The sequence below is a fragment of the Natrix helvetica genome, assembly GCF_964273705.1.
Source record: "Natrix helvetica genome assembly, chromosome: 4".
NCBI lineage: Eukaryota > Metazoa > Chordata > Lepidosauria > Squamata > Natricidae > Natrix > Natrix helvetica.
Window position 1 is genome coordinate 925,237 of NC_138550.1, and position 11,779 is coordinate 937,015.

General features: G+C 48.1%; 1 protein-coding gene across 1 annotated transcript; it reads left to right on the top strand.

The window, feature by feature from the left end:
* Window positions 1-6,195: 6,195 nt before the first annotated feature.
* Window positions 6,196-11,465, top strand: IL18BP (interleukin 18 binding protein). The gene is made up of 6 exons (XM_081953132.1): window positions 6,196-6,448; window positions 7,756-7,818; window positions 8,802-8,858; window positions 9,366-9,495; window positions 9,967-10,152; window positions 10,683-11,465. Exons 1-6 carry the CDS (start codon window positions 6,430-6,432, stop codon window positions 10,750-10,752), a joined length of 525 nt encoding a protein of 174 aa, XP_081809258.1. The 5' UTR covers window positions 6,196-6,429; the 3' UTR covers window positions 10,753-11,465.
* The last annotated feature ends 314 nt before the right edge of the window (window positions 11,466-11,779 follow it).

Here is an 11,779-nt window from a genome sequence, read left to right on the forward strand (position 1 = left end):
GAGATAGAGAGATAGAGAGATATATAGATAAATAGATAGAGATAGATAGATATAGATAAAGAGATAGATAGATAGATAGATAGATAGATAGATAGATAGATAGATAGATAGATAGATAGATAGATAGATGATAGATAGATAGATAGATAGATAGATAGATAGATAGATAGATAGATAGATAGATAGATAGATAGAGATATGAAAAGGATAACATTTTTTTTGTAAAAGTTTTTATCCTTAGACAGACAAAGACAAACAAAACATAAAACGTTAAACCCTCTTCAATTACATACAGCATATTGTTCGGTTACAAGGCTTTTATGCATCCTTTCCATAGTCCCCTCTTTCAATTGTATATAAATCACAGATTATCCATCTAGTATATATGTATACATTATTATCATTGTACATCATTTGTTTAGCTATAACTATTATTCCTTCATTTTGAATAAAATGTTCTAGGTATTGGATTCATTTATATTATAACATTTCATTACATCATCCTGAATCTATTCAATAATAATGTACCTTTGTAATATATTCTATATCATTCTATTGTTCTTATATTATGAAAATTCTCCAACGTTTTTCATTTCCATGTTTTTTTTATCTAACCACTGATAAAATAAATCCCACACCTTCTAAAATTGTTCATCTTCTTGTTCTCTAATTTCAAATGTCAATTTACTCATTTCAGCACATTCCATTATTTTCTGAATAGCTTCCTCCTGCATTGGTATTTTCTCATTTTACCATTTTTTAGCAAATACAATTCTAGCTGCCGTTAACACATTTACAATCAAATATTTCAATTCTCTATTGTATATTTCCGGTAATATTCCCAATTAAAAAATCTCAGCTATAGAGTCTATATGTTTCCGTGTCATTTTTTCCAACCAAGTGTGGATTTTAGTCCAATATCTTTTAGCTTCTACGCAAGTCCACCACATATGGTAATATGAACCCGGTGTCTGATGACATTTCCAACACTTTTCTGATTTATTCTTGAACATTCTTGCTATTCTCGCTGGGGGTAAGTGCCACCTGTAAAACATCTTATACAAGTTTTCTTTATATGCTGTTGACATTGTCATTTTATCATTTTGTGACCATGATTTTTGCCATTTCTCTAAACCAATCCCATGACCAAAATTTTCCCCCCAAGCTATCATAGTTTCTTTAACTTGTTCTTCTTGTAGTTTAACCTCTAATACGTATCCATATAGTTTTTAAATCACCTTTTCATCAGTACCTGTCAGAATTTTATCCAAGTTGGTCATTTTATCATAAAAACCTTTTATTTTTAAATCTTTATCATATCTAGAATGTATTTGCATCTGTGAAAACCAGTTCATTCTTTTTTTTTATTAAAAGAGTTTTGTACAAACAATTTTTCCCCCCTTTTCACCCCCCCCGCCATACAATATAAATCTCATACAAATGCTATACCCCCCCAACCCCCCCACAAAAATTCACTTTCAAATATTATACCAAATACTTTGCCCCCTCCTCTCCCCCCATCTTAAAATAGATTACTCGTAACCCCTCTCCTCCCAACAAACACTATATAAATTTCTCTTAGATTAATAATAACACATTGATCCCATTTTCTAAGCTAATTTAACATCTATAACTCTTAATATAAATTTCTCCTAGCCTAACAATGTTTCATTAGTCCCATCTTCTAATTTATTCATACATATATATTGCCCCACCCTCCACCCTAACCCTCCCCCACCTCCCACACAAACCCACCCCCCTGACTTCCGCTGTATACCACTCTAGCAATTCCAAACATCCCATATACTATTTACTCTGATCATCTATCGGTCTAAACATTCTTACCTAAAGACTAGATAATAACTCCTAGTCAGTTCATTCTTATACCTTGTTCTTCTAGTTCTTGCATAGATTTAAGTTCACCCTGTGCATTCAATATTTCACCATATCTCACTGTTTGTTCCTTTTTGTATGTTATTGAGTATGAGAATGCTTCAATAGTTGATAAACAGACCGGAATTTTAAAATAATGTTGCCTTTTGATCTTCTCCCAGTTTAATAACAAAGCCTCCTTTATGTAATGCCTTCTGAAATACCCCTGTGTTTTAGTTCCCTTATATACCATAAGAAAGCATGCCAACCCAACAACAAATCATGACCTTCTAAGGACAATAATCTAGAGTTTCTTAGCGTTATCCATTCCTTAACCCACATCAAACTTGTTGCCTGGTAATATAATTCCCAGTTAGGTAAGCCAAATCCTCCTCTTATTCTAGCATCTTGTAACAGTTTAAATTTTATTCTCGCTTTCTTTCCCTGGAAATGTACTTCAATACTATTTTGTTAAGGTCTTCAAAGAAATCTTTCCCTAATCTATTTGGAATTGTCTGGAACAAATATAAAATCCTGGGTAATATATTCATCTTGATTGTTGATATTCTCCCTATTAGCGATAGTTGTAAGTTTTTCCATTTGGCCAGGTCTGTCGTGATCTGTTGGTTACATTTATGATAATTGTTCTCTTTAACAATTGCGCCGTTGCGCCGTTGCGACCTCTCCTGCGGCATCGACCCACCCGGGCTCCTTGGTTCACTGAGGAGCTTAGGGTGATGAAGCGCCACAGGAGACGTCTAGAGAGCAGGTGGAGATCCTCGCGCTCCGAATCTGACCGAACACAGGTAAGAGCCTATTTGCGGACTTACCTTGTGGCAATAAGAGCGGCCAAACGTAGACATTGTGCTGCTCTTATTGCGTCCGCGGATAACCGCCCTGCCGCCCTGTTTAGGGTGACTCGCTCCCTCTTATCGCAGGGGGCGCGGGAGACACCCTTACAGGGTAGAGCAGAGGAGTTTGGGGAATATCTTCAGGACAAAATCGATCAGATCCGGAGCGGGTGGACCTCCGTCAGTGGACCAGACGAGCCGCCAACAGCGAGTCTTGAGGGACCATTCTGGGAGGAGTTTGACTCTGTTGCCCCCGAGGATTTGGACAGGCTGCGTGGACGGCTGCGACCCACCACTTGTTTAACGGACCCGTGCCCCTCCTGGCTGGTACTGGCAGCCTGGGAGGTGACACGAGGCTGGCTCCTGGGCCTGGTGAGCGCCTCACTGAGTGAGGGATACTTACCAACCGCCTTGAAAGAGGCGGTGGTGAGACCCTTGCTCAAGAGGCCTGCGCTCGACCCAATGGAGCTAGCTAACTATCGTCCAGTCTCCAACCTCCCCTTTCTGGCGAAGGTTGTCGAGAATGTGGTGGCGCAGCAGCTCCCGCGACACCTAGACGAATCCGACTATCTAGACCCACGCCAGTCCGGCTTCCGACCCGGGCACAGCACTGAGACAGCCTTGGTCGCGTTGGTCGATGATCTCTGGAGGGCCAGAGATAGGGGTTGCTCCTCTATCCTGGTCCTATTAGACCTCTCGGCGGCTTTTGATACCATCGACCATGGTATCCTATTGCGCCGGTTGGAGGGGATGGGAGTCGGAGGCACCGTTTTGCGGTGGTTCGGCTCCTACCTCTCCGACCGGAAGCAATGTGTGTTGACAGGGGGGCAGAGATCGTCCCTGAGGCCACTCACTTGTGGGGTGCCACAGGGGTCGGTCCTCTCGCCTCTCCTGTTCAACGCATATGTGAAGCCGCTGGGTGAGATCATCCGTGGTTTTGGGGTTGAGTACCATCTTTACGCTGATGATACTCAGCTGTATATTTCAACCCCAAACCACCCCAACGAGGCTGTCGAAGTGATGTCCCGGTGTTTGGAAGCCGTCGGGGTCTGGATGGGGGACAACAGACTTAAACTCAACCCCTCCAAGACCGAGTGGCTGTGGTTACCGGCGCCTCGGTTCAGCCAGCTGACTCCATCGCTGGCCATAGGGGGCGAACAATTGTCCCCTGTGGAGCGGGCGCGCAATTTGGGCGTCCTCCTTGATGCCCGGCTGTCAATGGAGGACCATGTGGCAGCCGTGGCAAGGGGGGCGTTCCACCAGGTTCGCCTGGTGCGCCAATTGCGCCCCCTACTGGACCGGAGTGCCCTGCGCACGGTCACTCATGCGCTGGTGACGTCTCGCCTGGACTACTGCAATGCTCTCTACATGGGGCTTCCCTTGGGACGCGTCCGGAGACTGCAGCTAGTTCAGAACGCAGCCGCGCGGGTTATTATGGGAAGTACACGTTACTCCCACGTAACACCTCTCCTGCGCGAGCTGCACTGGCTACCTGTGGCCTTTCGGGTGCGTTTCAAGGTATTGATCACCATCTTTAAAGCGCTCCATGGCAGTGGACCTAGTTACCTGCAGGATCGCATCCTACCACACACGTCCCTGCGACCTATCCGCTCACACAGAGAGGGGCTCCTCCTGGTGCCGTCTGCTAGTCAATGCCAGCGGGCGACACCTAGGAGTAGATCCTTCTCTGTGATGGGCCCAACCCTCTGGAATGACCTCCCCCCTGACATTCGAACTACCACCGACCTCCGTTCCTTCCGGCAAAAGTTAAAGACTCACCTATTTCAATCAGCTGGCCTGGCACTTTCTTAGTTCTACCTCCCGGGGATTTATTCATTTTAATTGGGTTTGGGGTTTTAAAAAGTTTTTAATACACTATATACTATATTTAATATTTATTATTCTATGTACAGTCTTGCAACCTCCTCCACCTACGTATTTAATTATTTAACTGTTTTGTATGTATTTTATAACGTATTTTAGTGACTGTACACCGCCCCGAGTCCCTTTCGGGAGAGGGGGCGGTCTATAAATATGAATAATAAATAATAAATAAATAATTAAGTGTAATACATCTTGCTGTCAAGTATGTATATCCCCAAATACTTAACCTTGTTTGTGACCTGAATCTTCAGAGCTTCTGCCAATTCTTTCTTTTGTCTTGCTAGCATGTTCTTTGTCAAAATCTTCGTTTTATCTTTATTTATTTTAAGACCTGCTACTTTTCCGTATTCCTCTATTTTTTTCTATCACTTTAGTGCAGTTTCTAATGGATTTCTCTAAGATAAAGGCTAGGTCATCTGCGAATGCTTGCAATTTATATTCTTCTTTTTTAATTTCCATTCCTTTTATGTCTTTAGCTTCTCTACTATTTCTATTTAAGACTTCTAATGTTAACACGAACAACAGGGGGGATAGTGGGCAACCTTGTCTTGTCCCTTTCCCTATATCAATAAAATCTGTCAATTCTCCATTTATCATTATCTTTGCTGTTTGTTGTGGTTTGTATGGCTTGAATAAATTTCTTGCCAAAGCCCATCTGTTCCAACTGTAGCAACATAAATCACCAATTCACATTATCAAAGGCTTTCTGTGCATCTAAGAATATCAACGCCATTTGCTTTTCAGGATTAGCCTCGTAGTATTCCAAAGTGTCCAGAATTATTCTCATATTATCTTTGATTTGTCTCTTTGGCAGAAACACATTTTGGTCAGGGTGAATAAAGTTATTTAAGTATCATTTGAGTCTTTCTGCCAATATTGAAGCAAATATTTTATAATCTGAATTTAGCAGGGAGATTGGTCTGTAATTCATTTGATGTGAGTCGGCGAAAAGGACACCATTCTTGAAGGGGCACCAGATGGCCATTCCTCCCCCCCCCTGGTCACTTCCGAGGGGCAGACTCCGGGTCCACCACTGACTTCTTCTGCCTGGTTACCGGGGCTTATTTGGCACCTGCAGCAAGTGGGATATGTGGGCACCCTCTAACCAAGTGTGGCAGCCCCCATCTTTCACCACCACCTGGGACAGGAAAAGGGGCGAGAGGTTACATGCCACCTGTGCCATCTTTACTAGGCAGCACTCAGCTTGCTGGCATCCTGCCATGAACGGAGGGAGGGGGCAGAGAAAGATAGGGAAGGGGGGGAGGACACTGAGAGGAACCAGAGGTGCCAAGTGGCCAGATTCACTGCCTCAAGGACGCCTGGCGCTGGGGAAGAATGCCAAACCTCCTGGAGAGGTACCCACACTCCAGGCGGCTGCCAAAACATCGACCCAGATGGCAATGGGCACTGGGGGTCCGATCAGGGGGGAAACCTGGTATTTTGAGGTTGACTCAGCCTTCTCTGAGGACCCAGAGTGTTGGGGGCCAGAGGCTGACTCTGTATCTGCTTAGGGAGGGCTGGAAATGGCTGGAAAGCGATCTATAAGTCTCAGGGCTCTCGCTCCGGCTGTTTTGCCTGGGAAGCCTCGCCTTGCTTCTGCCGCAGCCCCTCCGCAAAAGAGCCCAAGGGAATCACTCGGGGGTCTTCCCCAAAGCTCCGGGCTGGGGCAGGGCTGGCCCCGGACGTTTTTCCGAGCGCGGCCGAGGGTGGGCGGCTGAGTCACACGAAAGCCGAAAAGTGCTGATTTATTTCCAAAGCAGCCTATAAAGCGCCGCTTCTGCCTCCGCCACATCAGCCCGGAAGGAGGGAGGAAGAAGTTGCTATGCCCCCTTCAGCCCCAGGTAAGCCCCCGCCGCCTCCCACCTGCTCCCGGGCCCTTCTTGCCCCGCAGAAGCGACCCTCGGGCAGCGCCCACCTGAGCCAGGGACGCCGCTCCAGCTCCACCTGGCCCAGAAGCCGCCGACGGTGGGCTCAGCCCGGGACGCCCGGCAGCCTGGCAAAGGTCTGCTCCGGGGCAGCTGGGCGGGAGGGGATCGAGACCCCCCACCTGAGCCCCTTCTGCCTCTCCGGAGCCGAGCCAGGCGCCCCGAGGGACCAGCTGGGACATTTAAGGGGGAGGAGACCCAGCAGCTTGGGGAAGGGGCCGCCAACAGCCCCCGGGCGCAAGGTGGCAAGGAGGCCAGCCCTCCCGCGGGTCCCCCTGGGGTTTCAGGGGCGGCAGGCGAGGCTGGTCCCCCTTTAGGGCAGAGGCGCAGAGCCCTGAGCGGCCAACTGTGGCTGGACGGTCCCAAAAGGAGAAGGAGGGGCAGCCCAGCCGTTGACTCTTTGCACGTTTGTGGTATCTATCCATAGATGGATGGATGGATGGATGGATGGATGGATGGATGGATGGATGGATGGATAATGATGATAGATAGGTAGATAGATAGATAGATAAATAGATGATAGATGGGTAGGTAGATAGGTGGGCTGTTTATATATTGAATGGATTACTATCTTCTTTAATCCATTATGCCAGCTGTTTTGACAAAACTTTGAAGACGAGACGCGTGGGATCCTTGGTTCTCTTTTGAGCTGGGTTGTTTGTCTGTATGGGACATTTCATGACCTGATTAGGTAACATCATCAGGGTTATGGAATGTGTGTGTTCTGCTCCCTGTTTATATACCAGCGGTTTATATACCTGTCAGTTTTGGTGGGAGTGTGGGTTTCCCCCTTGCTAGTTCCTTTAGGAGGGCATTCTTTTCTGCTTGATGGTTTGTCTGGGGTTAACCCCTGCTTATCTGGGCGTGAGGTGCTGGAGACAATCTGTTCTACTCTTTTTTGCTTCCTTCTTGGGTCTTTCTTTTAATTGCCTCTCTTGAAAAAGAGAACGGATATCCAGTGCAGCTTGACTGGGGATTTTATTATTTTTAGTTCATTATTTTAGTACATTTATAAAGCTGCCCAACTCTAAATGATACGTAAAGCAAGAGGTGGGGAACTATGACCCCTTTGTGACTTGTGGACTTCAACAATTCCGGTTTTTCTTGCCTAAACCTTACATTTTCCACCATTGAGTTTAATTGTCTTCAAAACCAGATGCCTTCAGAGTCCCGGGCTCCACTTCCCAAAGACCCCCACTGATCTCCCCCTCCTCTCTTTCCAGATGCCCGGCCCCTCGCTGCCTGCCTGCTGCTGGTTCTGCTTAGTGTGTCCCTCTCCATCCAAGGTAGGGCCACGGGGTGGCACTGCACTACACTGCGTTGTCTTCTTGTGAGTGGTCGCACAGCCAGGTGTTCAGTCTGGAGCTGGCCTCTTTTTACCACCTGTCCGAGTCCTCCCCAAGGACCTGCGATAGGCACACGTGGGTGTTGGAGGGCGTAAGAGGCGGCAGGATGTCCTCAGCTCCTCTGAGTGAAGCTGCCTTCTGCAATTGACCGATGGCAATTTTGTCAATGCCGATGGTGCTATTCATGTTTCCATGACATCAGTGGAAGAGCTGCTGCCCAGCCCCAATCACCCCCCCACCCCCCCACCTCTCATCTTTATCAAGGCAAGAAGCTGCGCTTGGCTTCTGGGCAGCCCCACAGCAGAGAGAGTGGGGCGAGAGAGGGCGCTGGGGGTCAGAGGAGAGTGGCCGAGACCGATCTAGGATGGGAATAGAAGGAGGGGGAGGGGGTGGTAGGTGCAGAGTGCAAGTCCTCCATCAGTCCAGCCCCATCCAGGCTTCTGCGGAAGTGAGTGGCAGCTGACAGAAGCACCCGTTTGTTTGGTAAAGTTGGCTAATCAGAAAAGGGCCTCCCAGCCTCCTCCCGATTCTGGTTTCCAGAGTCCTATTTTACTTTTTAAACTTTAATTTTTATTATATTTTTATTTTATTTATACTTATTGTTTTACATTTTATTTATTTTATTTTATTATTTTATCTTATTTTATATAAATTTTATTTAATTTTTATTTTGTATTTTATTATTTTAAGTTATATTTTATTTAATTATTTTATTTTAAAAATATATTATTTTTTATTTTATTTTTAATTTTTGTATTATTTTATTTTTATATTATTTTATTTATTTTATTATTAAATTTATTGACCGCCCCTTGCAGACCTCATGCACCCAGACGAAGGGAGGCCCCCTCCTCCTCCAAAGACCCTGGAAGGGGAGTGTGCAGCTGTTGCCCCCCCCCCCAACCTCCCTGCTCTCTTTTCAGCTCCAGCAGCAAAGGAGTCGCAAATCACCTCTGACCTCCAGATCCAGGCCGCCATCGGTAGGTCCTGCCATGTACCAGGAGAGGGGAGGGGTCCGGGGGTGGGGGGGAAGTGGATGGGTTACAGTCTGGGACAAGCTACAGGTAGTCCTCAATGTACAAAAGTCCATTTAGTGACCGTTTGAAGTTATAACGGCACTGAAAAGGGTGACTTATAACCCCATGGTCATGTGATCAAAATTCAAACACTTGGCAACTGACTTGTACTTATGACAGTTGCCGTGTCCTGGGGTCCCTTTTTGCGAACCTCTGAGGAGCGAAGTCTATGGGGAGGCAGATCCACTTTACAACAGGGTTACTAACTTGTCAACTGCAGTGATTAACATCTGAGGAAAGAAAGGTCGCAAAATGGGGAAAAACTGACTTAATGAGATCCAGAGGGAGCCGCTGAGTGGAGCGGGTGGGGGAACCTCCGTGGGAGGGATGGTGCCTGTGGGGGGGGGCAGAGGGGGCCCCTGCAATTCCTCCACGGGTGAGCCGTGTTCTGCTTTTCCTTGTGCCTCCCAGGACAGAAGGTTCAGGTCTCCTGCGTGGGCACAACCACCTACCCAGAGAGCGGCATCATGTACTGGCTGGCAAACGGCACTTTTGTGGACCAGCTGTACCCGAACGGGACGGTGGAGGAGGAAGCCACCGAGTGAGTAGAGGAAGTCCGGCTCCTTCCCAAACAGGAGAGGCAGGACCTATCCCGGATTAAACTTCTACTTGGGATGGGAAATAATCCAGGAGAAGCAACCTGGAACTAAGGAGAAACTCCCTGTCAGTGGGAGCCATTAATCGGTGGAACTCCTTGCCTCCAGAAGTTGTGGGGGCTCCCTCACTGGAGGTTTCTAAGAAGAGACGGGAGAGCCGCTGGTCTGGAATGCTAGTATAGGATCTCCTGCTTGAGCAGGGGGTTGGACTGGAAGACCTCCAAGGTCCCTTCCACCTCGGATTCTGGAAGAGGTGGGAAGAGGAGGTGGGCCTGGGGAAGCCGTGGGCCCAGCTCTTCTGGAGGGAGCCAAGGACCAGGCAAGGCCTCGGGGAAGAAGCCTTCGGGGTTTGTGCTGTCTGTCTGTCTGTCCTCCTCCTCCTCCTGCAGCTTCTCTTCTGCTCCTTGTGTCCCCAGAGAGAAAGGCAGCCAGCTGACCCGGAGTCTGACCTTCTCCTCCGTGACAGCACAGGACCTCCGCACCACCTTCGACTGCTTCGTCACTGACCCCTCCGGCGTCTTTTGGAAGAGCATCCAGTGGAGCGGTCCAAGTACGAAAGGAGCGGAGGCCAAGCTGCCCAAGATTGGTGAGAGGAGCCCCAGGTGAGGACCTCAGCCCTTCGTGGCTCCCCTGAGGGGCAGGGGGGATCTGTAGGTTGAGGGCCTCGTGGGGATGCCGTTTGGGTGAACCAGAAGCGGCCAACGCAGGGCCCCAGTCCAAGGGCTCGGAAGGGGCCGATTCCCTGGCACTGAGGGCGAGACCCCCACCTCGCTCTTTCCACTAAGTGGGCCCTCTGCCCCTTCACAGGGAGCCAGCACTTCCCTCCGAGGAGGCGGCAGGCGAGACCCAGGCTCCCCAGGACTGGAGGGCGCAAAGCAACCCAACATCTTACGATGACCCCCATGCCTCCCCCATTGATCTCTTACCTAAGCTGCTCCTGCCCTCCCCGGGTCCTCTCCCTTGGTTGACCCGGGGGTCCCAGGCGGTCTCTGACCTGGGTGGTTTTCTTACAGACATCTCCTGACCCAGCTAGGGAGCGCCATCAGTGCGGGAAGGGGGTGGGGTTTGCAGGGAGGAGGAGGAGGACTGTGGGGTCCTTGGTGCTCTCTGAGTTTTGGTTCTTTTCTTGCAGACCTTCCATGAACCCAACTAGGGAACAAAGCTGGCTGGGGAAGTCGGGAGTTAAAGTCAACAAGTCTTAAAGTCACCAAGTCTGGAGACTCCTGGCTTAGAATATTGGGGAATAATGCTCATCTTTATATAGATGAGCCAACATTGTTATTCTGGAGATTTTAAAGAGAGGATCCTCACGCACAACGCAGAACTCCTTGGCACCAAACCAAAGGCCCCCCCCAAGCCCACTCCCCAAAACCCTGTTTGTGCATTTGTGCGAGTGCATTTTGCAGCAACCATGGAAGAAAAGTAAATAAGCAGGCGGAGACCCCTCCGTGGCCCTCCCTCTCTTCATCCCGGGTTTTGGTAGTATTGGGATTTTTTAAAATTTGTATCGTTTTGACGTTCTTGATGATTTTTCTACTTGACTTTTTGCAATCTATAAGTTGGCCAGTCACCTGATGGGGTAGACGGGCAGCATAAGAATTTAATAAGGAAATAAAACGGCCAGGACAAAGGTCCGACTGAGCTGGGAGGACCCGATTCCTGGAAACGCTGCAAGATTTGTAGTCTACCTTGACGTTTTTGTCTTGGCTCGAGTGAAACCTGACTTCATCCTGCTGCCCGAAGGAGCTGGACTCAAGAAGAAAAGTTACGGAGAAACTGAAGAGCTCAGATTGTAAAGGGAGAAGTTTCTCCATCCATTTCTGTAAAAGGTTTCCTCTCCAACCGATAAAATGCATTCACGCCACCCATTAAAACCCCGAATTCCAAGTGCCAGAAGGTTGTCCTTTTTCCATGCTGGAGGAGAAGACGACGGGGGTGGGAGGGTTTCCCCAAAGGGGGGCTCAAAAGGGGGGGCAAGATGCAATTTCCTAGCAACTTCAGCGTTTCCATGAGCAAAGGGGCCCTCAGCAGCCCTTCCCCAGGTCTTGTGGTCATGCCTGCACTGCAGGTAATCCTCGACTTACAACACTTAGTGGCCATTCAAAGTTACAACGGCACTGAAAAAAAGTGACTTACGGCTGTTTTTCACACTTAACGACCGTTGCAGCATTCCCGTGGTCATGAGATCAAAATTCAGACCCATATTTATGACCGTTGCAGTGTCCCAGG

What these genes read in the sequence shown, in the direction of transcription:
- IL18BP (XM_081953132.1), top strand. An exon ending in TGTGTCCCTCTCCATCCAAG is followed by an intron (nt 7,819 to 8,801) that starts GTAGGGCCACGG and finishes CTCTCTTTTCAG; the next exon opens with CTCCAGCAGCAAAGGAGTCG. An exon ending in GTGGAGGAGGAAGCCACCGA is followed by an intron (nt 9,496 to 9,966) that starts GTGAGTAGAGGA and finishes TTGTGTCCCCAG; the next exon opens with AGAGAAAGGCAGCCAGCTGA.